Source organism: Dryobates pubescens, chromosome 19 (assembly GCF_014839835.1).
Source record: "Dryobates pubescens isolate bDryPub1 chromosome 19, bDryPub1.pri, whole genome shotgun sequence".
Classification (NCBI taxonomy): domain Eukaryota; kingdom Metazoa; phylum Chordata; class Aves; order Piciformes; family Picidae; genus Dryobates; species Dryobates pubescens.
The window spans coordinates 9,889,062-9,913,476 of NC_071630.1; the positions used below are offsets into that span (position 1 = coordinate 9,889,062).

The 24,415-nt window shown below is 42.0% G+C and overlaps 3 protein-coding genes across 3 annotated transcripts; 2 read left to right on the forward strand and 1 right to left on the reverse strand.

The window, feature by feature from the left end:
• Positions 1-698: 698 nt before the first annotated feature.
• On the forward strand, positions 699-1,834 carry LOC104300853 (arylamine N-acetyltransferase, liver isozyme). Its single transcript, XM_009901173.2, has one exon. It carries the CDS (start codon positions 920-922, stop codon positions 1,805-1,807), a length of 888 nt encoding a protein of 295 aa, XP_009899475.1. The 5' UTR covers positions 699-919; the 3' UTR covers positions 1,808-1,834.
• A 3,752-nt stretch (positions 1,835-5,586) lies between these two features.
• Positions 5,587-8,028, forward strand: LOC104300827 (arylamine N-acetyltransferase, pineal gland isozyme NAT-10). The gene has a single exon (XM_009901148.2). It carries the CDS (start codon positions 6,581-6,583, stop codon positions 7,451-7,453), a length of 873 nt encoding a protein of 290 aa, XP_009899450.1. The 5' UTR covers positions 5,587-6,580; the 3' UTR covers positions 7,454-8,028.
• A 6,032-nt stretch (positions 8,029-14,060) lies between these two features.
• On the reverse strand, positions 14,061-22,666 carry MPHOSPH6 (M-phase phosphoprotein 6). Its single transcript, XM_009901149.2, has 5 exons — positions 22,548-22,666; positions 17,865-17,977; positions 16,259-16,349; positions 14,968-15,065; positions 14,061-14,579 (listed from the first exon to the last, which is right to left on the reverse strand). The coding sequence occupies exons 1-5, from the start codon at positions 22,596-22,598 to the stop codon at positions 14,435-14,437; spliced, it is 498 nt and encodes a 165-aa protein (XP_009899451.2). The 5' UTR covers positions 22,599-22,666; the 3' UTR covers positions 14,061-14,434.
• Positions 22,667-24,415: the final 1,749 nt, after the last annotated feature.

The following is a 24,415-nucleotide window of genomic DNA, read 5'->3' on the forward strand; positions in this document are numbered from 1 at the left end:
GCAAAAAATCCTTGCAGATACCAGATGAGTCAGTGGATTATAGGGAACCTTTTGCATCTTGGCCACACAGCTTGTACCAATGACAGTCTTTCTGCTAATGAAAGGGAAAGGGATCAGAGATATGAAGACACAAGATACATCCAATAATTTAAGCTGAAACTAAGGCCTTTGGTTTGTGAAAGATGGTAAAAGAAACCAAAAGCCACTGAATATGCCCTCAGTGGATTCTTAGTAATTATCAATTCCTCTGACTCTGAGGTTAGAAAAATTAACTGTTCCTAACTTTCAACAGCCAGGGTCAAAGCTGTGTCTGAACTCCACAGGGAAACTAAAGTGATTAAGAAAACAACAATCTACTTCACATGGATGCTTGTCTAAAATGGTGACACACTGTGATGTTAATCCCAGTTAGCTAAAGCCATGAATGTAAAACCTTCCAGCTAAATTACCTGTGGGATAAATAAAGAATCGCTTACCTGTTACAGTAAAAGAAACAGTAAGAAATTGCTGTGACTTTATGCCCGTAGGATGGAGCAGCTTTTCTGCAAGCCTTTTTTTTTGCCAGGTTTATACATTTTTTGTCACGTGGGACCCCCATCTGGGGCCAGAAACCCTGTTGTGTCACATGCCATGTCCTCCCACAGAAAAAAAAACATCTACCTGGCTTGAAGGCAACACCTGAGGGAGAGAAAGTGCTATTGTCTCCTGCTCCTATCCTCATCTCTTTAAGAAACACAGATGACACAGGCAGGTCTAGCCCACATTCCTCTCCTATCAGGAGCACAGGTTTCTATTAGATCCTTGACAAAATGGCCTGGGCTACATTTGCAGGCTGGTTAACCTCTGCTACAGAAACAGGAGTAACCCCCTTGAGAGCTGCACAACAGTAACTGGCTGTTTCTCTGCTCACACAGGCAAAATGAACATTGAAGAGTATTTTGCAAGAATTTCTTACAATGAGTCCCATAAGGATGCAGACTTGCAAACCTTAACAGACATCTTCCAGCATCACATCCAGGCAATTCCTTTTGAAAACCTCAGCATGCACTGCGGCGAGACCATCCACCTGGAGTTAGAATCTACTTACAACAAGATTGTGAGAAAGAACCGTGGTGGCTGGTGCCTGGAAAGCAACCACCTTTTATTTTGGGCCTTGCAAACCTTAGGGTATGATGTCTGTATTCTTGGAGCAAATAGCTATGATCCAGCAGAGAAGGCATACACTGCTGAGATGAATCACATCCTACTGAAAGTAGTGATCAAGGGAAATTCCTACATAGTAGATGCTGGGTTTGGTGGTGCCTACCAGGCATGGCAGCCATTGATGTTGATTTCTGGGAAGGATCAACCCCAGATTCCTGGCATCTTCCGCTTCACGGAAGACAATGGCACCTGGTACTTTGAGAAAGTGAAAAGGAAGCAGCATAATCCTGAGCAAAGTGCCCCTTCCACAGATACTCCAGACTTGGGGAATATCAGAAAAATATATACATTCACCCTAGAGCCACGACATATAAATGACTTTCAGGAGCTAAACACATACCTACAAGTGTCTCCAGATAACATACTTAGGAAGAAGTCCATCAGCACTCTCCAGACCCTTGAAGGGGTTTATGCCTTAGTTGGATGGACCTTCAGTGAGCTGAAGTATAACTATGAGGAGGACATGGACCTGCTGCAGGTCACAACGCTTACAGATGAAGAGCTTGAGAAGACACTGAAAGAAAAATTCAATATAGTGCTGGAGAACAAACTTGTACCAATAAATGTGCGTGATTTACCACCTAACTTAGTGGACACAGACTAACACTGTGCTTGGTTGGTCTTTAAACATGCAATGGCAAGAAATTCTGAAGTTAACTTTAATAACATTAATCTGATTCTGAACCAGAGCTAGTCAGATGAACAAAAAGCTTGGTAAATTCAAGGACATGGCTAATTAACTGCATATACTGATTGCATATTTTTTCTTGAGCTTCTCCTTTAGTAACTGAGACACTTTACTGCCTCTTATTTGCTTGTATGGAAATTGCTGGGTTTGACTCCATAACATTTTGTTCCACCTCTCCAGATCACATTTTATTTCAGATATATTTTGTTGCAAAGGAGAACAAAATGATATGGAAGAAGCAGCTCTGTTACCAGTTTACGCAGAAGGCCTCTAACCTTTTTCAGTATTATTTCCAGTCTTCTTCTCGACACAGTTCTACAAATTATTCATTTCATTTCACAGTCTGAAATAGAAAGTTGAGCTGAATTTGGCTTTCAAAGATTTCAAACTAAAAAAGAAAGGAAAGGTTAAGGGGTTAAGGCTTTCTCAAAACAAACCGCTATTAGGTGCTGATTAGCTTACAATTAACTACGCTGAAAGACTCGAGTCCTATTCCCTTACCAGAAATTGATGTAAAGTTAGCTATTTATGCAGGAGTACTTAAAAGCTCCCCAAAGTTCTCTAATTTTGAGTGCCTAATTTTAATGAGTCTGTGTTTTCTGTGTCTCTGAAATGGAAACAAAATCAATAGAAGCTGAGATGATCCAATGGTCTTCAAAAATCAGACTTTTGCCATCAAAAATGGAAATAATCAAAGTTGGACCAATCTTTGCAAACTACAATCTAAAGTTTTGGGGCCTAACCTTCACTGATGTCAAGCAGGCATGACAGTATTACAGATAAAGCTCTTCATATTCATTACAAACAATATTCTTCTCAAGAGCTACCTTAAGTGAGTACAACTGCAGATAGGAAAGAAAACACCGAGAAGTTGGGACATGCCACCAGTGTGGTTCCACAGCATGGTATTTGTAACACTCCACGATGCCTATGACAGGTACCATACAGGATGTGTCATAAAAGAGCATGACAGAAGAGCATTGGTCCTCAGCCAAGGAAAAGACTTTGCTGCTTGTGCTAGTCAACCCCAGACTCACAGGACACCTGATGTGCCTAAAAACTCACGTGCTTTGCCAGGTGCAGTCTAATAGCTGTTTGCTTTCTCAAGATGAACCTCCTCCTTTCCATCTCTGTCAAGCGAAGAGGAGACATAGAATCAATAAGGTTGGAAAAGACCTCAGAGATCAAGTCCAACATGCTTGAAAGAGAGAGAATTAAATAGCCCTGCAACACTTTAAAGAAGCAGAAGTCCAGGTTTTAGAGAGGAACTCTGTTACTTTGTTCTCAGACACAGGAGCATGCAAATAAGTACTGGGTTTTGTAGGTGTGGCAGCTCCAAAAACAGCCACCTGCTGGAGATGAAGCACTGAACCTGCCCATTCAGTGCACCCAGAAGGAAGCAGATGCCCATTCTCCACTGCAAAGTGCTGGTCTGCAGGTAACAATCATTTCATTTTAAAAAGTTATGGAGCCATTTTCAACTGCCTACTCTAATTATTTCACATGCAAAACGAGTTCAGTTTGGCCTTAACCAGATTAATAGAAAAGAAACAAAGTTTAATTTGCTCATGGATCAGTGAAGTCCAAAAATGTGCATTCATTTTGGGTGGACTCTGCCCTTTCTTGGCATTTAAGATCCAAGACTGAAGGCCAGCAGAGCTTAGAGAGGAAGACGACCCTCACAATTCCTATCCACTCCTAGCTTTACCGACTGCTGTCCCAGGAATAACCGACCCAGGAGCTGAATACCTCAGTCAATAAATAAGGCTATCTTGAGGGGTAAGTTCATTTTCTTTTACTAAAAATGGTGCCTTTATGACGGTAAAAGTCATGGGCAATAACACACAGTATGCTCTGTATGAAAAATGCTATTTAAAAATGTGGAAAGAGAGTTAAAACATGACCTGCTAAACATGGGCTTTAAAAGAGGGCAAAACAGAGACAAAGCAATTTCAATTCTTCTCTCTTTCACTCTGCAGGGGGACATTCACTTGACCCAGAGAGATGCTTTTTTTTTTGGATACAATGGTAGATGTAAAATTGTAACTACAACCTCTTGCTGGAAGCTATTATTTTAGCCTTTTTTCCCCCCACTTAAAATATTTTAAGTCCAAAGGATGCAGGATACCAATCTGATAGATTCTACTACAACTGAAAAGAAACTACAAACTATGGTTTGCGTACCTCAGAAAGTCCAAATATTAGGATAAAGGTAGACAGATGATGTATTTTAACAGTGGAATTGCTCATAGTGTCTATAGTGCTGGTAAGGAATATTTTTGTATGAGCACCTTCATTTGCACATTTAGGAATGGTTCTTTATTTCTGTTGTTGATTTTGTCTGTATAAATCACATTTGTGGGACTACCTGGCTTTTCATCTGATCTGTACACAATTCAGAAGAACTGTAGCTTTCATCTCCTATAGCCAACATCTAATGCTGAACAATCGTATTATGGAGCTGCAGAGGGAAATTACAAGTAATATAACCTTGAAATCCAGCTTTATGCTGGTGTGAGCTATTTAGCATTCACAATTTGCATGGGCTAGATCAGATAGACTCAGATCCTGCAAATCAACAGAAAAAAAGAGCCAGAAATCTTATGTTCTACTTGGAAAAAAATAACACACTGGGGATATCCTCCAACAATACATTTAAATATGACTGGGAGCTAAAGTCCTTTCTGTAGAAGATAACAGGTGGGGTTTTTTTGTGGGCCTCTCCATTCACATTGGACAGATGCTTCTATGCCATGCATATGCACATCATGAGTCTGTCATTGAAAACCATCTTGACAAATTCTAGTTTGCAGTAAAAATTCAATGGCTCACTGCTGAATTCATCTGAATACAAGTCTTCCCGAGTACCTAACATTAAGTGCCTAAACCTCAGCTTACTGTGTGCACAAAAGAGATCCAAGTAGCTTTGTGAGTTGTCAAGAACCTAAATATTTGCAGTATCTCGAGCCTGCTGAAATGCTTGGTGCTGCCTTTGCAAAGGTGCAACCCTTCAAGTAATTTTGTGCCCAGATCCATATCCAAGCAGATGATCTACAGTGTGTTTTACAAACAGTATCTATCAGATACTTACAGAGCATCCAGCTCACAATGGTGGCCTGCAGACTGTGATAGGCTGTTGCGAAAGACAGATGGTTGTCCATGACATTCCACAGTATTGGCAGGCAGAGAGTAAGTTCAGTAGTTCCTCATTCAGCAATCTTGTTCATAGAATCATAGACCAAAATCATCAAGCTTGGAAAAGGCCTCTAAGATCATCAAGTCTAACCCTCAACTCAGTATCACCATGCCCACTAAACCATGCCCCAAAGTGCCATGTCTACATGGTTTTATTTAACACCTTCAGGGATGTGACTCCACCACAGTATCACAGTATCACCAAGGTTGGAAGAGACCTAGAGGATCGAGTCCAACCTGTCTCCACAGACCTCATGACTAGACCATGGCACCAAGTGCCACGTCCAATCCCCTCTTGAACACCTCCAGGGACGGTGACTCCACCACCTCCCTGGGCAGCACATTCCAATGATGAACGACTCGCTCGCTGAAGAACTTTCTCCTCACCTCGAGTCTAAACCTCCTCTGGCGCAGCTTGAGATGTGTCCCCTTGTTCTGGTGCTGGCTGCCTGGGAGAAGAGACCAACCCCTTCCTCTATGCAGCCTGTTCCAAGGCCTGACCACTCTTTCAGTAAAAATATTTTTCATGATACCTAATCTGACCCTCCCCTAATGCAGTTCACACCATTTCCTCTTGTCCTAGAGGAGTCCTACCAAGGCAAGCCAGGAGATGGACACTGCTGGAGGCAGGACAGACCAGAGATGCAGTGAATGAGGCTTCAATAACTCTTGGTTACAACTCTTCTGGAAGCAATCAAGTGAGTTTTGAGAAAGGCCAGTGCTAGGGAGATGTAAAGCATCCCAGGCCCACTTTCAGAGCACCCTGCAAGACACAGAGCACAGCAAGGAACAGAGGTGTGCTCGTTGACTTTCAGGTCACTTGGCTCCATTTAGATTCATTATTCCAACATCAAAATGAGTTTGTGCAACACTGAGAGCAGACAAAAGACCCTTGCAAAGGTCAGAGGATTTTTTCAGTGGCAATTATCTGAATGAAACCTGACACTTTACACTATGTGCACCACATTTTGTAGGTGATGAGAGCTTGATGTGTACCTGGTGAGCGATTCACTTACTGTTACAGAGATCGGTGGCAGGCTCATGAAAAGAACATGTGAACCCTGGCTCAAATTATCTTCTTTCCAACTGGCAGATGACACTGCTTCCCCCACTGACACTCCTTTCACTGAAAGGTGGATTTAGGCTGGGTTTCATGAACCTCACTGAACACTCCCTAACATGAACTTACATTCTTATTAACCCCACTGCTGCAATGCAAACAGAACAAATCCTCATTTCATAGCCACCACGTATCAAGCTGAAATTGCATCAGATCTTTGCCACAGGGATGACTCTAAGCAAAACACAAACCATCATGTGCATGGCTCTTCTTGGCTCAGGGAACCATTTGATGTGAATACTTATTACCCTAAAAGACTGCTCTGATGAGTTGCAGCAGAGTAAAGCAACTTTGCTGGGAAGTTTTTCACAGCCTCATAAATCATTGATGTAAAGAAACAAAACCAATATGCAGTTCCTTCTTTTACAGGTGACATGAACCTTGAAGAGTACTTTGCAAGGACTGGCTATAAAGGTTCCACTGAAAAACAAGATTTGGAAACCTTAACTGATATATTCCAGCACCACATCCGTGCTGTTCCCTTTGAAAACCTCAGCATCCACTGTGGGGAGAAAATCACCATGGAGTTGGAGCAGGTTTATAACAAGATTGTGCAGAGGAAGCGGGGTGGCTGGTGCATGGAAAACAACCAGCTGCTGGGCTGGGTGCTGAGATGCCTGGGCTACGATGTCACCTTTCTGGGAGCTTATGTGTTCAACCCACACCAAAACGCCTACGCCACCATCATGACCCATCTCCTTGTAAAGGTGGTTGTTGATGGCAAAGCCTATATTGTTGACGGAGGCTTTGGTGTATCCTATCAGATGTGGCAACCGATGGAGCTCGTGTCAGGGAAAGACCAGCCCCAGGCTCCCGGCGTCTTCCGTTTCACAGAACAAAATGCCATCTGGTACCTCGAGAAAATGAGACGGAAACAGCACATCCCCAACCAGCAGTTCTCCAATTCTGATCTTCTGGAGAAAAAAGACTGTCGGAAAGTTTATATGTTCAGTCTTGAGCCACGGACAATGGAAGACTTCCGCTTCCAGTGCACCTACCTTCAGACCTCTCCAGACTCCCTCTTTACGAAGAAGTCCATCTGCACCCTTCAGACCACTGATGGTTTTCGGGCCCTGATTGGGTGGACACTCACTGAGACCACATACAACTACAAGGAAAATACGGATCTGGTGGAGTTCATAACTCTAGAAGATGAAGAGGTGGAAAAAACACTCAAAGAGAAATTCAACATAACCCTAGATAGAAAACTTGTCCCAGTTAACATCAAAGGATCTTACACAATCTAGATGACCAGAGAAACCTACAGTCCTATGCACAGTAACTTCCACTGTCTGCACAATAGCTACTGTAAGATTGTGGGATTCTCTTGCAGGCAACTGAAGGAAAAACACGTTAATACCAAGTTAAAGTGAATCTCATTCTCTGAAAAATCAAGAATTTAAGAGCCTTCTGTCAGGTAGATAGATGTGAAATGACTGCAGTTCAATTTTTGGCACAAATATAGGATCTGATTTGAATCTGGCTATAAACCTGGGCAATAAATATGTCTGGGGAATTCTGGAGTGCCTACAGCACATAAATAAGAGTATGGAATATTAATTGTGGTAGGCTAGCAGCACATTTTCTATGGTTACTATAGGGAGAAAAAGCATCTGTGAGCATTTAGACAATGAAATATACACTTAAAACTTTATTTCTTCACAAGATCTAACCACTTGCAGCACTTCTCATTTCTCTGCCTTTAACATAAGTAAAACAATGTCATATCTGAAAGGAGCATTAGGAAGTATAATGCTTTCACTGTCATCCTTAGAGGAAACATAGTACAAAATGAAAATGATCATCATACACATCCCTTTTGTCATGGCTGCAGCAAACCGCCATTTTTGGTATGCAGATACTTTCTGGTGATGCAAATTCTGTATATTGCAGTATTGCTGTGGCTAATGGGCTTGAAGGATATGCCCACAAGCTACACCCAGGTAGCACAGGTTTTGGTTTTCTTTTTTATGCTGTTTTTCCCCCCTGTATTTCCCTGCGCTGCTTCTGCAAACAGGCTAAGCTAAGGTAATCATGCATTGTATTATTAGATTAATTAGACTATTAGCTAAGGTAATTATGCATTGTGATTATGGTTATCTTGTGTTATATTAAACTCTTACCTCTTTAATCTCAACCCTGAGTTTTGTGTTACTTTTCCCCCTCACTTTTATGTTGGGGGAGCAGGGAGTTTAGTCCTTGTGCTAAACCTTTACATCAACCAAATCTAAAGAAATCCTCTTCTTCAGAATTATTTCACAACCACACTTCCCATTTCCCACCCCCCCAAATAAGCCCAAACAAAGAAACCACTGAGAAAGGGGAAACATTTTCAAATGCATCAAAAATGCAGCAATACTGAACCTCACCCTTTTTCCCCAGCCTATGACAATCCTGAGTATTGGTCCAATGTCAAGTCCTCCCACTGACAGTGTATCTTTTTGCTCAAAGACATCATCTGATCATAAATCTCACAAATGCCATAAGTGTACACCTCCAAATAAATAAAGGAAAATAAAAACATCGGGGCTTGCTGCAAACACAGCCTCACCCACCCAACTGCATGACTCCTGCACACACCATTTGCAATGCAAAGAGGTTAGTTCAGTGATGCTGTTCATCTGTTGGCTGACCCTTTTGAACCAGCCAGGCCAACAGCGAATAAATTTGACAGCATGTTAGAGATGGTAAGTTCCTAGAGGTTCTTGGAAATAGAGCTTCTACACTGAGGAATAAGTTGGTCACTGAAAAGGAGGCCCACTGGTTGCCTTCTCTGCTGGGATCAGCAGCCAATAGTTTTAAGTGATAGGGGGCACTGCAAGGTCTTACTGCGGTGGGAACAGAGTTTTTCTAGAAGTAACAGAACTAAGGACTTTGTTCTCTAATTTCTGTTCATATTATTCTCTTGTACTAAGGACCCATTAAGAGTTTTAACCCCTTTCTAAATGATTGATCAAACTGAGGTATTCCCTGAGACCCCAAGGAACATTATGAGCTTCAGAACACTCACCACCTCCATTCTAACTGACAGCAATTCCCATCTGCATTCACCCTGCTCACCAAACCATATTTCTCTATGGTAAGGAACTACAGTTGTTTGCTGGTGCTGCTGGCTCTTGAGGACAGCCATTAACAAACTGGTTATTTTACTTCCATATATCTCTAGAGATGTTCCCACTGCTGCTTCCAGGTAATTGCTCAGGTTATAACGTGCAAGAGTTTCTTGGGCAGGTGTCTACAGAATCATACTGGCATTTTTAACCATGCCTGCAATGATGGGACTCAGCCCAGACACTCCTACTATTCAGCTGTTACTGAAGATGTACAGGGCTGCTAATGACTTCAGCCCTCTCTGACTCCAAGTGTGACAATTATAATCAGGTCCTCACTGTGCAACATCAGATCACATAAAGAAATGTCAACACATACAGCTGAGGAACAGTTTCACAGGTTAACTAAAGCTCCCCAAAAGCTGATGAAAGTAGGATTATTGAGCTGTGAAAGGAAGACCTAAAATGTCTGAAAGGTTTGAGATGAGAATGGTGCTAAACCAAACAAACCCAGAGGCCTCATGCTGGGGTTCCATTAACAAGAGATTATTGCAGAAGGCTGTGCTGGAGTTAATTTTCTTCACAGTAGACAGTATGGAGCTATGTTATGGACTTGTGCTGAAAACTGTTGATAATACAGAGATGTTTTGTTGCTGCTGAGCAGTGCTTACACAGTCTAGGCCTTTTCTGTCTCTCACCCCACCCCACCAAGTGAGCAGAAGTGCTAAAAAATTGGGTGGGAGACAGCTGGGACAGCTGATGTCAACTGACCAAGGACTATTCATAGAATGGTGGGGGTTGGAAGGGACCTCTGGAGATCATCTAGTCTAACTCCCCTGCTAATGCAGGTTCACCTAGATCAGGTTGCACAGGAATGTGCCCAGGTGGGTTCTGAAAGTCTCCAGAAACGGAGACACCATAATCTCTCTGGGCAGTCTGTTTCAGTGCTCCAATACCCTCAAAGTAAAGAAGTTTTTTCTTAAGCTCAAGTGAAATCTCCTGTCTTCTAGTTTGTACCTATTGCCCCTTATCACTGGCCACCACTGAAAACAGCCCTGCCCCATCTTCATGGTCTCCACTCTTTAGATATTTATATGCATTGGTAAGATCCCCTCTCAGTCTCCTCTTTTCCAAAGAGCCCCAAGTCTCTCAGGCTTTTCTCCTTCAGTCCCCTAGACCATGTGGTGTCATACTCAGCATACAAAGCTGGGCGAAGGAGGAGGATGGGGGAGGCCACATTCAGAGTTATGCCATTGGTCTTCTCAGGCTACCATTACATGTGATGGAGCCCTGCTTTCTTGGAGATGGCTGAACACCTGCCTGCCAATGGGCAGTGCTGAATGGATTCCTTGTTCTGCTCAGCCTTTGTGAGTGTGTGGTTAAACCACAACAAAGGCAGATGCTCTCCCAGACTCCAAAGAAACAACTAAGTCCTAAAAGCATCGGCTCTCAGAGAAACTTGCATTCACATGCAGAAGGGAAACACAGGAGGTTTGACATCCTTCACCACCACTATACTTTATGAACACTGAGAAAAGATTAATGAGAGCCTAATCTATTGTGCAAGATTTAGTTGCTGACTGTTGCTGAAATGAAGCTGAACACACTCTTTGAACCCCTCCGTCCAGGACCTAATTCCAAATAGAATTTTAAAGTATTCCAATTAACAGGAAGACAAGAGAAATTCTTTTTAAAGTCTGAATGCTGGATTAAGTCCCAGAATCCCAGCCCAGCTGCCCATTACACACACACGCAATGCCATCCACGACTGGGGGATTGTATAATGGAGTGTCTTATTAGAAAACAAGACACATAACAGAAGAAACACAGTTCAAACTCCATGGCACCACTGAACATCCTCCCCCAAGAATCAAAGTTTAATCAGCTCATGCATTACTAAAGGGAGGATACAGGATGGCTTGTTTCAGTTGGACTCTGGTCCTGGACTTTTTAAGATCCAATACTAAGCTGAACAAAGTAACAAACCAAGAAACACCAGCAAGAAAGATGAAGTTTCTCAACACTCTGGTTTCCCACATCAGCAGTCATTACAGAAATAAACACTGCCAGCCTGTCAACAGCAGGGACAAAACTTCACCTGACAGGAGACCTGTTTGAACTTAACACTGAGCTGTCAACGAGCACTGACTTACAACAGGGGCTTTGCTTTGTTTGCTTTAATAGGTATCTTAGTACCAGAGGCACAAACACTTCTGGTGTCTGATAACTCTTTACCAACTACATTTTGCAAGCAGCCATTTTCTTTAACAAAAATGCTTATTACTACCTCTCCCAACTTGCTTTTGTTCATAGGGAACACTTTTCATTTAGAAACACCACCACGTGGGAAAGTTCTAGAGCTTAGCAAGATGCACATCAAAATGCATTTCCATTTGAGACTGTGTCAGAGCCAAGAAAGCCTGAATTAATGCAGGTTCACATTATGAATATTTCACCACTACACTTACATCTCTGTCAAGAGTAGCTCAAGCACAGATTTTATACAGCAGAATGTTTCCACCCTGGCTAGGAAGCTACATCCAGACTTAAAACACATGCATGCATATATATATATATATATATATATATGTATATCTGTAAGGCAGGTATTTCAGATCTCATCATAAAATACAGCTTGTAACTCCAGGCATCTAAAGTGTATGTAAAGAAAAGAAAAAAATCCCATAGGGCTGATTTTTACTTTTGTCTTGCTCATATTAATGAACTTTACAAATTACCCAAGAGACTGTGCTAAAAATTAGTAGTTGGTCTTGCTGTAGCACTTCAATAGCTCACCTAGCCACCAGCCAAATGCAAACAGCAGAGCACCTGGATTTCAAGACAATAACCCAAAATCTATCATTTCTCCACAGCTGGGGTTGAGCATGTTCAGGAAACAGAAAAATGATGCATCTCCCCTCTCAAATTCCAAACCCACATATTTCTGAGGAAGATGCTTATACCTCATTCCTGCTCTTACCCATGCATCATGACACATTGCCAGCTCTGCCTCAGGAAATATCATGCAATTAAGAACAAGAACCTTTAACTGCAAAATTATGCCCTATGGGACTAAACAGAAGGCTGCAAAGCAAGAGAGGTCTCTGCATAGATGCCTGTCAAGGAAAGATTTCACACAGTTCACCTGAGCCACTAATGATTGTCAGCATTACCCAAAAGCTCCTTTACATGACACCACTAGAACCTTCTCCAATCCCGTGTCTCTCAGGGCACGCAGTTACAGTGACATCTCCTGGTTCCAGGTGGTTCACTGTAACACACTTTCCCCTCTCAACTGCCCAGCATAGCTACACAGAAATCCTCTCTCCATTGAAGAAAGGTGTTCAGATAGAGAGGAATCTGTTTCCTACTAATAAGCAAGAAAGAATAATGGGATACAGTCTGAGTTTTTTTTGCAAAGACCAACAATAAATCATTTCTTAGCTCGGGTCGTATCTTCCACGGGAAGAAAAATGTCTTGCCATCATTAACTTCTTTTCAGCTAGCAATAATATATGATCAGGTTTTAAGTAATTGAACCAGTAGCATTTAATTAGCTCTGAAAAAACTATCTCAGATCATGAATCACAGACTTTCCACCTGTGCTAGGTTAAAAGTCTATTTCTTTTTCCATGTGTGATCCATCCTGAATATCTAATGAGGTGCTCTTGATAAATGGATTATAGCTCATAGATCACATACAAAATACAGCAGACACACAATCTCTTTCTTTATATAATTGAGTTTCACATCTTGCTTCACTGAGTTGTTAAAAAAAATATAAATAAACCCCAAGAGCCTCTTATGCCCATGACAGAATGGCCACCACTTGCTTCAGTTTAACAAAATCCTTTCTCCAGAGAGTCAGCATTAAGGATGGGTAACTTAAAACACCTACCTGGGGGAATGAAGGAATAGAAAGAAATGTTTCCTTCCAAAAGGCAGGATACACAGAACTGCTAGGATTTTAGACAAGACCACACTGAAGCTTTTCAATAGGCCCAGAGCACTGACTGTTCAAAGAGCACAAGGTTTCCATCCTATTATTTCAGATGGCTTTATTGCATGCTAAAGGAAAATTTTTTCGCTGTGAGGGTGACAGAACACTGGAACAGGCTGTCCAGAGAGGTTGTGGAGTCTCCTCTGAAGACATTCAAAACCAATCTGGATGCATTCCTGTGTGACCTACTCTAGGTGATCCTGCTCTGACAGGGGTTTGGACTCGATCTTTCAATGTCCCTTCTAACCTCTAACATTCTGTGATTCTGACTGAAAAGTCACTGTAGCCAACTATTATCTAGGAATATCTGTGTCCTGCACAGAACATGATCACTTCTTATATCAGATTGTATGAAGCATATTTTTTACATTAAATCAGCTAAATCACAGTAACTAACCACAGAAGGACCAGTTTCTATTCAGTTTTTGGATAGGTTTCTGAAGCCACTACTCTGCTTTTATACAAGATTGAATTATTTTTGCTGACAAAGAGGCAAGACAGAAATTTGTGTCTTCTGCAAGACAGAAATGAGATTCACAATCTGCACAGGTGTCAAATTGTAAATGCTGCCCCATATTTGACTTGCTCTGTGAAAAGAACTTTCACTACGAAACATTGTTTTAAAATAACCTTTATAAAACCCCAGATTCAACAAAATGGATTTTATCGCTCTGTTCTTTTCCCATCTCACTTTTTGCATAGTAAAAGAAAACAAAGCAACCCAAATAGGTGTCTGCTGACTTTCTCAAAATTCAAAGACAACAAAGGTTTTTGGTTTTTCAATTCAAGCAAGCAGTGAAAGCTGAACCGCCTTACTGGGTTGGACAAAGCTCATCTGAGCTCCAAATACTTCTTCCGGATGCTCTCGTAAATTGTAAACATTGTTGCTCAATTGCCTGTGACACATCATCTAGCTACCCACAACATTTAAAAAGACTGATGGGATTAGTGCCCCACACATTAAAAGCTGCTGAGAGGACAGGATGTATGACATCCATTATACACACATCCACGTGGAAATATGTTTCTCATGCGGATGGTCGAACTTTCAGTGAGAACAGACTCAAGAGTTACAAATCTCTCCTTTACATTAAATGGCAAAAACTCCAAATAATCTCCAGTCCATGATGTTGTATTTGGTAGGCAACACTTCTATAGGTCCAATTGTGCCACTGACATTAATCCTGAGGTTTTAAGAACTTCTTCTTAGCTTTCTTGCTAGGTCTTATGCTACTACTCCCATCTTCATCTTCATCCTGGAGTACACGCTGGTCTCTTTTTCTCATGAACTTCTTCCCTATTGTTCCCACTAATGTTTCATATCTGTAAAGATGATACAAAATGTACAGCTTTTACTAAAATCAGAGAAAACTTTTATGGAACAAATCATAAATCTATTAAAGAATTTAAATGGCATGAGGAAGCTTAAGAAGCACGAGTTCTACACGGTCACTTCAGCCATTATGCCCACCCCAAAAGTGCTGGAGGTTCCAGTGAATACACACCAGAATTCCTGGAAAATCAGCTCAGTGAAGTACTGTATATATATACTTTGGGGTGGATTTTGTTTTCTTTCCCCTGTTTGTTTTGATATTTTTTTTTTTTTTGGCTTTATTTATTTGTTTGCTTTTTGGGTTTATTTTCCCACACATAATCCAGTAAGATATCATATGCCTAGCTAATATTGATTATGTGATAAAATATAACTTGCCTTCTGGCCATTTCTTCATCTGACACATCGGCCTCCATTTTCTCATCCACTTCAATTTCTTTTTCTTTGCACTTGGAATTCATTTGGATCATTAACTTCTGAAAACAAAGTAAGAAATAGCTTAAACGTGTAACCCTGACACTATTTCAGCATAGTTGCTGAAATTCACTGCTGGAAGAAATACATCAAATTTAATAATTAGTTGCTGTTCCCAGTCAGGCTAGAACAGGCTGTTAGGTGGAACTCATGAAGAAAACGCAGCATGCTTGTCTGTTCCTAAAATGAGCTTAAGAGTGTGCCTTTGGGAAACAGAGAGGCAACACAGAGACACGGTTTTCAGTGAACTATACCATGCAAACATCCTCAAGGGACACCAGACATCTTCAGGAGACCAGAGAACTACAACATTATTAACTGGCACATGCTGCCCAGAGGAGCTGGGAATGTCCCCTCCCTGGAAGCATTCAAGGTCAGGTTGGATAGGGCTTTGAGCAACCTGCTCACGTGGATGGTGTCCTTGCTGACGGCAGGTGGGTTAGAACTAGATGATCTCTAATGTCCCTGCCAATCCAAACCATTCTATGATTTTAATTTGATGTTTGCATGTCGTCCTTGAAATGGTTTTAGGAAAGAAAACATATCTGCAAAGATTTACAATTAACTACTAGTAAAAAACACAAAGCAATGGCTCATGGTTTATATACATCAAGTCACAGTGAGAGCAAGTTCAAAATAACTAAAGTAAATCACCTTGCACAGACCTCTGAATACCTTTCAGTCTTTAAACCCTTCACGCTCTTGCCTCAGCTCAGTGGTAACATTTTATTAGTATCTCAGTGTACTTCTATCAGCATGAATCATGCTAGAAAGAAATTAAAGACTCTCTTGCCTGAAATTTTTATTTTGGAACTTTAAGCTCTTACTTACACAAATAATTGTTGAATAAATAGGGCTGGATGTTTGTAGGATTTGACTCTGAATTAAATGGCAGGAGAAAAAGTGATCTATTGTTCTGGTGAGCAGCATGTGGGATAGTTTCCTCATTTCAGGGAAGGAAAACCTGCAGGAGTCATGCAATTGACCATCAACACAAGGAGATAAAAAGCTTCTATTTACCAGATGCTGCATTGATCAACATTTTGGTTTGAAACATGGATTTCCTGTAGATGGGAGGATTTATAGAAAGTGTTGCAAAGGCCAAACAGCATGCAGTATGAGCACTCAAATCCCCATCCCCGAGGGCTACAATCCTGATGTGAGACAACATCAAAACAGAACATTTAAATGGTACCTCGATTTCTGGGTTGAATCCTTTGAAGGACATTCTGCCATAAAGTAGATCCTCACATGGCATAAAGCTCCTCTCTTCTATTATAAAACTCCTGCATGAAACCCCAAAGCCAGCATTTTATCAAACAGTATGCTTTAAAATAATCAAATTAAACAATTGCAAAAAGCATTTGTTGCCTTCCCCCCACACAAATAAACAAAACCACAGTGTATTTTAAACCATCAAATACTTTCTGAAGCTTAATTGCTCCGATAAATCTTTCAATACAAGGAGCTTGGAGTGCAAAAGAATACTTTCTGCCAGCAAAGCTGTGCCAGTTCCACAAGCAAAATTAACTCTCCTGACAAAAAGCACTCTTTGCTGGTATGATTCCATCTACATTAATGCTTTTGCCAGAATAAAAATACCACATAAATATCACTCTCCAGGTGGCATTACTATCCCAGCAAAAGCTTCTAATTAATTTTTCATTGTGATGTTAGACCTGGTATTAGTTAAGCCTGTCAGGGCATAAAACACTGTGTAATTCTCTGTTCAGCAGAGAAAGATTTCCCCTTTCTTTCCTCCTTTTTAACTCTTTTAATGAGCATGGAGTGAAACCAGAAACATGACCCTGAGGTGTTCATAATACACGTTAGATGAAAGTACTTCCGTGAATTGTTCCATCCTTCTTTTCCTCACACACCCATGCACACCTTCCCCCATCCTCTTCAACTCCCATGTAAAACAAACTCTTACAATCATAGGAAGTTAGGCTGAAGAGATCAAGCTCACTCTCCTACCTCACGTATCATGAACATCAGAGGTCTATCTAACCTATCCTCTAAAGACTTCCAATGATGAGGAATCCAGTGTCTGCTTAGGCAAATTATTCCAGTGCTTCAACAGTCTTAATGTTAGAAAAAAATCTCTCAAAGTCCGGCTTGAACCTTCCTTGCTGCACATGAAGCTCAGGTAACTTTCTGCCATATTCACCAATGGCAACAGAAAATAGTTTATAAATGACCTTTTTCAACTACAGTTAATTCCTTGGATCCCACATTTTTTAAAGATAATGTGTGATCTCCCTCAATGGAGCTTTTGTCCCCTTTTGAAAGGGCTATTTAAAGCACCTAAATAGGAGCAATGGACATTTTTTTCCTTACCAGCTAAGCCTTCCTTTCCTCTTGCCATTCTCTCCCCTATTTCAAAAACAGGATTTGAAGTGATCTGGACTCAAGATGACAAAATTATCTTGAATGGACCTAACCATGTGACTGAAGCTGAATTTACTAACACAGAGTTTCAAACTTCTGTTTTCAAACAAAGGGAAAAGGCAGCGATGAATGAATTGGTCCCAGCCTGAAACTAATTGCATCCATCTAGAAGAATGTGTGAATGAAAAAACACCACACACAAGAAGTTAAATTAGGTCAAACTGCACTAGGCAACCTTGAGAATGTCCCTGAAAATAATAAAGCAAGCTGTAATGTCAGTCTGTCATTATTTTTGCTTCTGTTTATTGTTTATTATTAATGCCTCTTCTATAAACAGAAATATCTGCATCCTGTTCCCACTCCACAACAATGCACTGGTGGAAAGGATACAAAAGGGTATATAAACTTACTCTTTCTCCTTTAGATCTGGTAAATCAAGATACCAGTGTTCTTCACTAATTATCTTCTTTTCTTCCTCTTCTAGTTGTTTTTTAGTTTGTGAATCCAAACCCCTTTGCATGAACTAAAAAGAATGACAAAGACATTGATCTGGTTTTCTGCATCATGAGCACGCTGTGAACAATTACCCATTATACAGTATTTAGCAGTTGATAAAAAGCAAATGCATTTTGTGATTTTTCCTCAGGGTTTGGTCCAAGTCTGGTCAAACAGGCAATGGAAAAGTAAACAACTGCTGATCACGGCTATCAACTACAAGTGAACAGTCTGCCACATCTGGATCTACACAAAGAAACAGATCTCGCCTGGTTAGCTTTGATGGATCTGAATTGTTACAAACCTGTAACTTTGCTAAGATTTTCCTAAGGTTTCAGCAAAGGCAAGAGAGAGGGTAATGGTGTTAGAAGTTATTGCTGCATGTCAGAAACCAACACTACCCATAAAAGCAGCACTGGAGCCAGAGGTAGGTGATACCAGACTGACCTTTTTTGGAAACATCTACACTTTCTATCATCCTCTCCTTTTCTCAGATTTAATGAGCTGGTTTGTGTTTGTAGCTCTAATGGCTAGAACCTGCCTTTGGAGTGGAAAAAGGTAGCTGAAGCTATGAAAATAAGTCTTCTGTATCCAGCTATGCTAAAGGAAGGTGTTACCAGTTCTTAACTTCTCATTGATGACCCACCACAGTACCAGTCAAGCTCTATGTGTAAGCACCAGTTAACTCACTGCAGGAACAGTCTGATAAATTAGTTGAGACCAGTAATTTAGTTTAGGGTAACACTGCTATTTTTGCCAAATACAAGGACATTGCTGTAAATTGCTTCCTCAGTCATAACCTTTGGCACAGGATGGGAGCAGGCAGGAACAGTCACCTCTCTCACAGCTGGGGGTGAAAGAGGACATCAATCACAGCCCACAAAAAACCTACTGAAAACACAAAAGTGCCAACCTGAGAGATGCAAAACATCCCTTTTATATCCATTTGTCTGAAGTTAGGTACCTGAACTGAGTGACAATTTAAGTATCAACAATGTTAACCAAGCATGCTGGAAAAACCAGAACTCTTCACAATTTCATGGTAATAATCCTTGTATTTTCACATCCCTAGCAGCTGGGACCTCCCTTAGGTTCTACAGAAAGTGTGTGAATAACTATATCTGTCAGAAGCGTATACTTATACCAATGTAATTCACAGCTAGTGACAAGTCTACCAGCACAGCTTATATGCACTCCTGTACAAAAGTGGCTTTGTGGCTATCAAAGCATACCTGCATGTGCAACACTGCAGAGCAATTTTATATCAATTACTTAAAGTGACATCTTTTTTGTGTTTACAAAAGTGTGCAGGCTGACAGGTAAAGTGACAGTGGGGAACTATACACCTGGCTACAGTTTAGGTCCCAGCAAAAATGAGCTGGTTGGGGATAAAGCCTAAGACGACTTCACAAAACACTTCCAGAAAAACCTGCAATACTGAGCTTATTTAAAATATATAGGCAATACAGATGTGAAACATATGTATTACATACATCCCATACATACATGACACCAAGCTGTGTGCTGCAGCAGACACGCTGGAGGGAAGGGATGCCATCCAGAGGGACCTTGACAGGCTGGAGAGGTGGGCACAAGCCAACCTCATGAGGTTCAACAAGACCAAGTGCAGGGTTCTGCATATGGGTTGAGGCAACCCCAGGCACAAATCCAGGCTGGGCTGTGACTGGCTGGAAAGCAGCCCTGAGGAGAGAGACTTGGGGGTGCTGGTGGATGAGAAGCTCAACATGAGCTCTCAATGTGCACTTGCAGCCCAGAAAGCCAATCAGATCCTGGGCTGCATCAAGAGAAGCATGGCCAGCAGGTCAAGGGAGGCGATTCTCCCCCTCTACTCAGCTCTGGTGAGACCCCACTTGGAGTACTACCTCCAGTTCTGGAGCCCCTATTACAAGAGGGATATGGATGTGCTGGAACGTGTCCAGAGAAGGGACCTAATTGGTGGCCTTCCAGTATCTGAAGGGGGCCTACAAGAAGGCTGGGGAGGGACTTCTCAGGATGTCAGGTAGTGATAGGACTAGGGGGAATGGAATGAAGCTGGAGGTGGGGAGGAAGTTCTTCACCATGGGAGTGGTGAAGCCCTGGAATGGGTTGTCCAGGGAGCTGGTTGAGGCCCTGTCCCTGGAGGTGTTTAAGCCCAGGCTGGATGAGGCTCTGGCCAGCCTGATCTAGTGTGGGGTGTCCCTGCCCACGGCAGGGGGGGTTGAACTAGATGATCCTTGTAGTCCCTTCCAACCCTGACTGATACTATGATCTTTTCAGTCTTTAAAAAACCAAATCAAATTCCAAACTTCAAGCCAGGAGAGAGCTAATGTCTCATTTTTCCATTTATGTTTCTATTTGCACCCATTGTACAGGGTCTTCAATAAAAGCAAAAATGACTTTTGCTTTCTGAGTCGATCCAGAATGCATCAAAGCTTTCCAATTAAACTTACAATATCTACTTGAAGAAAATAAGTGAATCTATCATGTGGAAAACTCTACTGCTCAAGAAAATTGGTTAGCCAGTCAAAAATCTCAGCAGAAGAAATTCTGCTGCAAGCACCCAACTGAATAATCATTTCACATTACATTTTAAAGGTGATCTTCCCAAAGATTACTACAGAAATAACTGGATGACAAAAAATGTGATCACATTTACCTAAAATGTAAACACACATGGATCAATTAAAAATGTCTGCAGTAGACACTGTACGTCCATCAGCCACTGAGTGGTTACTTGAATTAATTTCCCCAAGCAATGGGACCTGAATCAAATGGTGCAAGATCTAAAAGCATGAGCCATCCTTCAATACCATGTGGTGAGAATGCGGCCCAGTACTTGACAGAAGTGGTCTTTACTGTGTTACCAGCGACCATGTCACCTTTGGGTGCTGCTTCACCCACCAGCTGAATTGTGATAAAACATTTTATCAGTACTTGTGGAAGCAGCTGCTAAAGCATTAATTAAAACATTTGTAAACTAGAAGATCTGCAGAAGGAAAGTGCTAAATACAAGGCCTGTGTATGACCTTTACCAAACCTACTATCTTTTCAAAGCTGGTTCCTACTGCCCAGACTATAAACCTGCAAATGTCAAGGCAGCACATTCACAGGCTGGTTCTCCACAGCCATCCAAGGAAGAAAATCTAAAAGCTGCCTTTTGAAATCTTCAGGGGGTTAATAAACTGGCAAGCAACTAGAGCCAAAGTTTCACTTAACAGAGAATATTACATAAAAATAAGAAAAAATAATGATGCCACAATCCAGGTTATGGGAGTCTTATTCTGTCTCACACTGCTAACTAAGCTCAACATCTACTCCCTTTTGGATGAAGCAAGATTCCTCCATGCACAAGTTTAGTCTTTGTTAATTGGGGTAAACGTTCCCAACGCAGCTCAGCACACTTCATGTGAAAGTCTGAAGTCAGCAAAACTCCTTTCAGCCAGAGTCTGAAATACAGTTCCATATAAGTATGTGGGGAAAAAGATGATTAAATAAAACATCACAAGCAAGAAGCAACAAAACCCCATGATGTTCATATTTATAAGTATTTACTGGATATTAGCGCTTAAATCAAAGTAATGACAACTGGTGTTATTTCCAGCAATAAAGGACCATAAGGCACAGGAGAATGTGCCCTACTGAATTAGGTGTAGTACACCACATGAAGCAGAAACCATCAGCCAGCAAATGGAGGCCGATTTCACACTAGTCTGGATATGAGATTCACATATTACTAAGAACCTTTGCACTTATGAGGGGGGAAAGGTGGTTAGCACAATCATATAGGTTGAGTATTTTATCACCCATCAATGTAAACAAACAAAAAAACCCCCACCAAACCAAGAAAACCAAACCCCGACCAAACTAAACAAGCAAAACTCAACCAACCAAAACCAACAGAACAACAAAACTTTTTTTCCCCTCCCCGTAATAAATATCAACCCAAGTAAGGCAAGCAACATTATGTTTTAATTTCAGTGTCTGTGTGTAGCAAGGAGAATAATAACCTTCAACACTTTTAAGCAAGTTTTCTGCAAAAGCCAGGCTGAACGAAAAGACTCAAACAGTGCCCAAAAGATAGCACTTGCTAGAATGAGACTTTTGCTGCAATTACAAAGCTGCTTTCTCCAGCGTGCTACACAATTTGTAATCCTCCCGAGACCTCTCGCCAGCGTTTAAGCAGCCCAGTACTCGGTGGCAGCTCTCCAAAATTCGCCTCTTGGCGGCGAAGGTGAATGGGAGCAGCCCACAGAGCTGCAGGCCTGAGTGAAAGGGCTGAGGATAACCTGATCTTTAAAACGTGCGTTACGGGAGGCAGGAGACAGCCATGCCCGCGTGTAGGACCAGGGCAGTCGCTGCTCGGCTAGGTGTAGACACGGAAAATGCCCCGAACCGGGCTCCTCAGATGTTTTATCCCCGGTTCACAGCACGGTTCGGCCCCCCACGGTCCCAGCCTCCCAGCCCCGGGGCCACGGCGAGCGGCTCTCCGGCAGCAGCCAGGCCCGGCTGCCCTCTCCTCAACGCACTGCGAAGCAGGCCTCAGGCGACCCCTCCCCTCCTGCCCCGCTCCCGGGGTCCCGACGCCCCCTCCGCCTCACCTTCATGCGCAGCAGGTTCTTGGACAACTTCGTCTTCACGTCGCCGGCCATGGCGGCCGGCGCTGCACGCAGGCCGCACTGGATCCCCGTCCTCGCGTAGCGCTGCGGCCGCGCACGCCGGAGGCGGAACGGGCGGCAGCAGCGGCGCAGCTCCACCCTCCGCATCCGGGGCGTGGCTGTAGGATCCCGCCCCTGCCCGCGCTCGGGGTAGCGGCTGGGTTTGCGACGGTTGGAGCTGTGTGTGGCTGGTGGGATAAGAACCTTTAAGCCACAGCTTTCCCGTACAGAGACAGTTGTGTGGGGATCGGGTGTGTGAGCAGCTTGGAAAAGAGGAGACTAAGGGTTGATCTCATTAATGTTTATAAATACTTAAAGGGTGAATGTCAAGAGGATGGGGCTAGGCTCTTCTCGGTGATGCCCAATGACAGGACAAGGGGCAATGGGTGGGAGTTGAGGCATAGGAAGTTCCATGGAAACAGGAGGAACAATTATTTCATTGTGAGGGTGGCAGAACACTGGAACAGGCTGCTCAGGGAGGTTGTGGAGTCTCCCTCTCTGGAGATGTTCAAGACCTACCTGGATGAGTCCCTTTGTGATCTGGTATAGGTGATCCTGCTCTGGCAGGGGGCATTGGACTAGACCATCTCTCGAGGTCCCTTTCAGCCCCTAACATTCTGTGATTCTGTGATAAGTCGGGCTAGGAATGAAATGGTAAATTAGTAGGGGAACCTGAGATTTCTTATCAACACATATGTATTCTGTAGTGCTGCTGGCTTACAGCTTCATCTGTAGTTTTCTGATATTTCAAAGAGAGAAAGAGTATAAAATCTGTCTCATACTGGCATTTGAAAACTGAGTTGTTTAGATTTTTTTGTTTTTAAATCAGCACTGATTTTTACTTGAAAGAAACACAAAATGGTGAGACGTGATTAAAACTTGAAAGCACATAAATTCTAAGACATTACAAAAAGCTCAAAATCTCTGTTAGTCCTGAATCATGATCTCTGAACTCAGTACTGGCAGTGCTGTCTCTGGACTGCCAGGCCAGCCCCCTGGTAGCTGAGAAGGAAATCCTGATGGGAAATTGCCAGCTTACTCCCAGTCACAAGCAGGTACCACAATTTCTGTATATATGTCCACAAATCAGATTTCTGATGACCGTTTTGACAGTTGGCACATAAACCTGGCGATAAAGCAGTAAGAGTGAGGGCTCAGTGTTCAAAACTTTAATGAACTGGTGTGCTCCAGAAGACAATCTAAGGAGAAAAGTTCCCATATATGCAAGATGTAGGTCAAAGCCTGAAGAACTCTAAAGATTTATGCTCTAATAGAGTCCACAGAAACATCTAATGAAAGGCAAAACGTGATTGCAGTGAGAAAGAAAGAAGAGTTATCCACATCCACGCATCCTTATTGCACAGTTAAGTTTAGTGGGTTAGAATGACCACAAACATGAATGAAACATGGAGCCACAACTGCTTCAAGGCAAAGTCATAACACTGCATGGAGGCATTTAATTTTCAAATAAGCAAGGCACCTTCATTTCCAGGCTTCATAAATGAGTTGAAGCTGCCCTGAAATCCAAGGCTCCAACAAGAAAGTCTGTGTGTATGCGTGCAAACTATCCTAGCTATGTTCAGCTCCTTCCCAGTTCACTCTCTCATTAACAGCTATCAACACTTCCCAACAAAAGAAGGCTGGGAAGAAATTTGCAGTTTCATGAATAGAAATACGCATTGAAGAATGAATAAATTTGAATCTTAGTAAGCAAGCCAACAGGGGAAAGCTGTTAATTAGTATAATGCAGCCATAATCTCACCATTTTTCGTTTTATTTTCTATTAGCCATGCATTCTAATAATGTATTTG

Coding starts and splice junctions, on each gene's coding strand:
- LOC104300853 (XM_009901173.2), top strand. CDS start 920: ATGAACATTGAAGAGTATTTTGCAAGAATTTCTTACAATGAGTCCCAT.
- LOC104300827 (XM_009901148.2), top strand. CDS start 6,581: ATGAACCTTGAAGAGTACTTTGCAAGGACTGGCTATAAAGGTTCCACT.
- MPHOSPH6 (XM_009901149.2), bottom strand. CDS start 22,598: ATGGCCGGCGACGTGAAGACGAAGTTGTCCAAGAACCTGCTGCGCATG. Junction 16,350..17,864: donor CCAGATCTAAAGGAGAAAGA/GTAAGTTTATAT, acceptor GGTTTCATGCAG/GAGTTTTATAATAGAAGAGA. Junction 14,580..14,967: donor GATGAAGAAATGGCCAGAAG/GCAAGTTATATT, acceptor TCATCTTTACAG/ATATGAAACATTAGTGGGAA.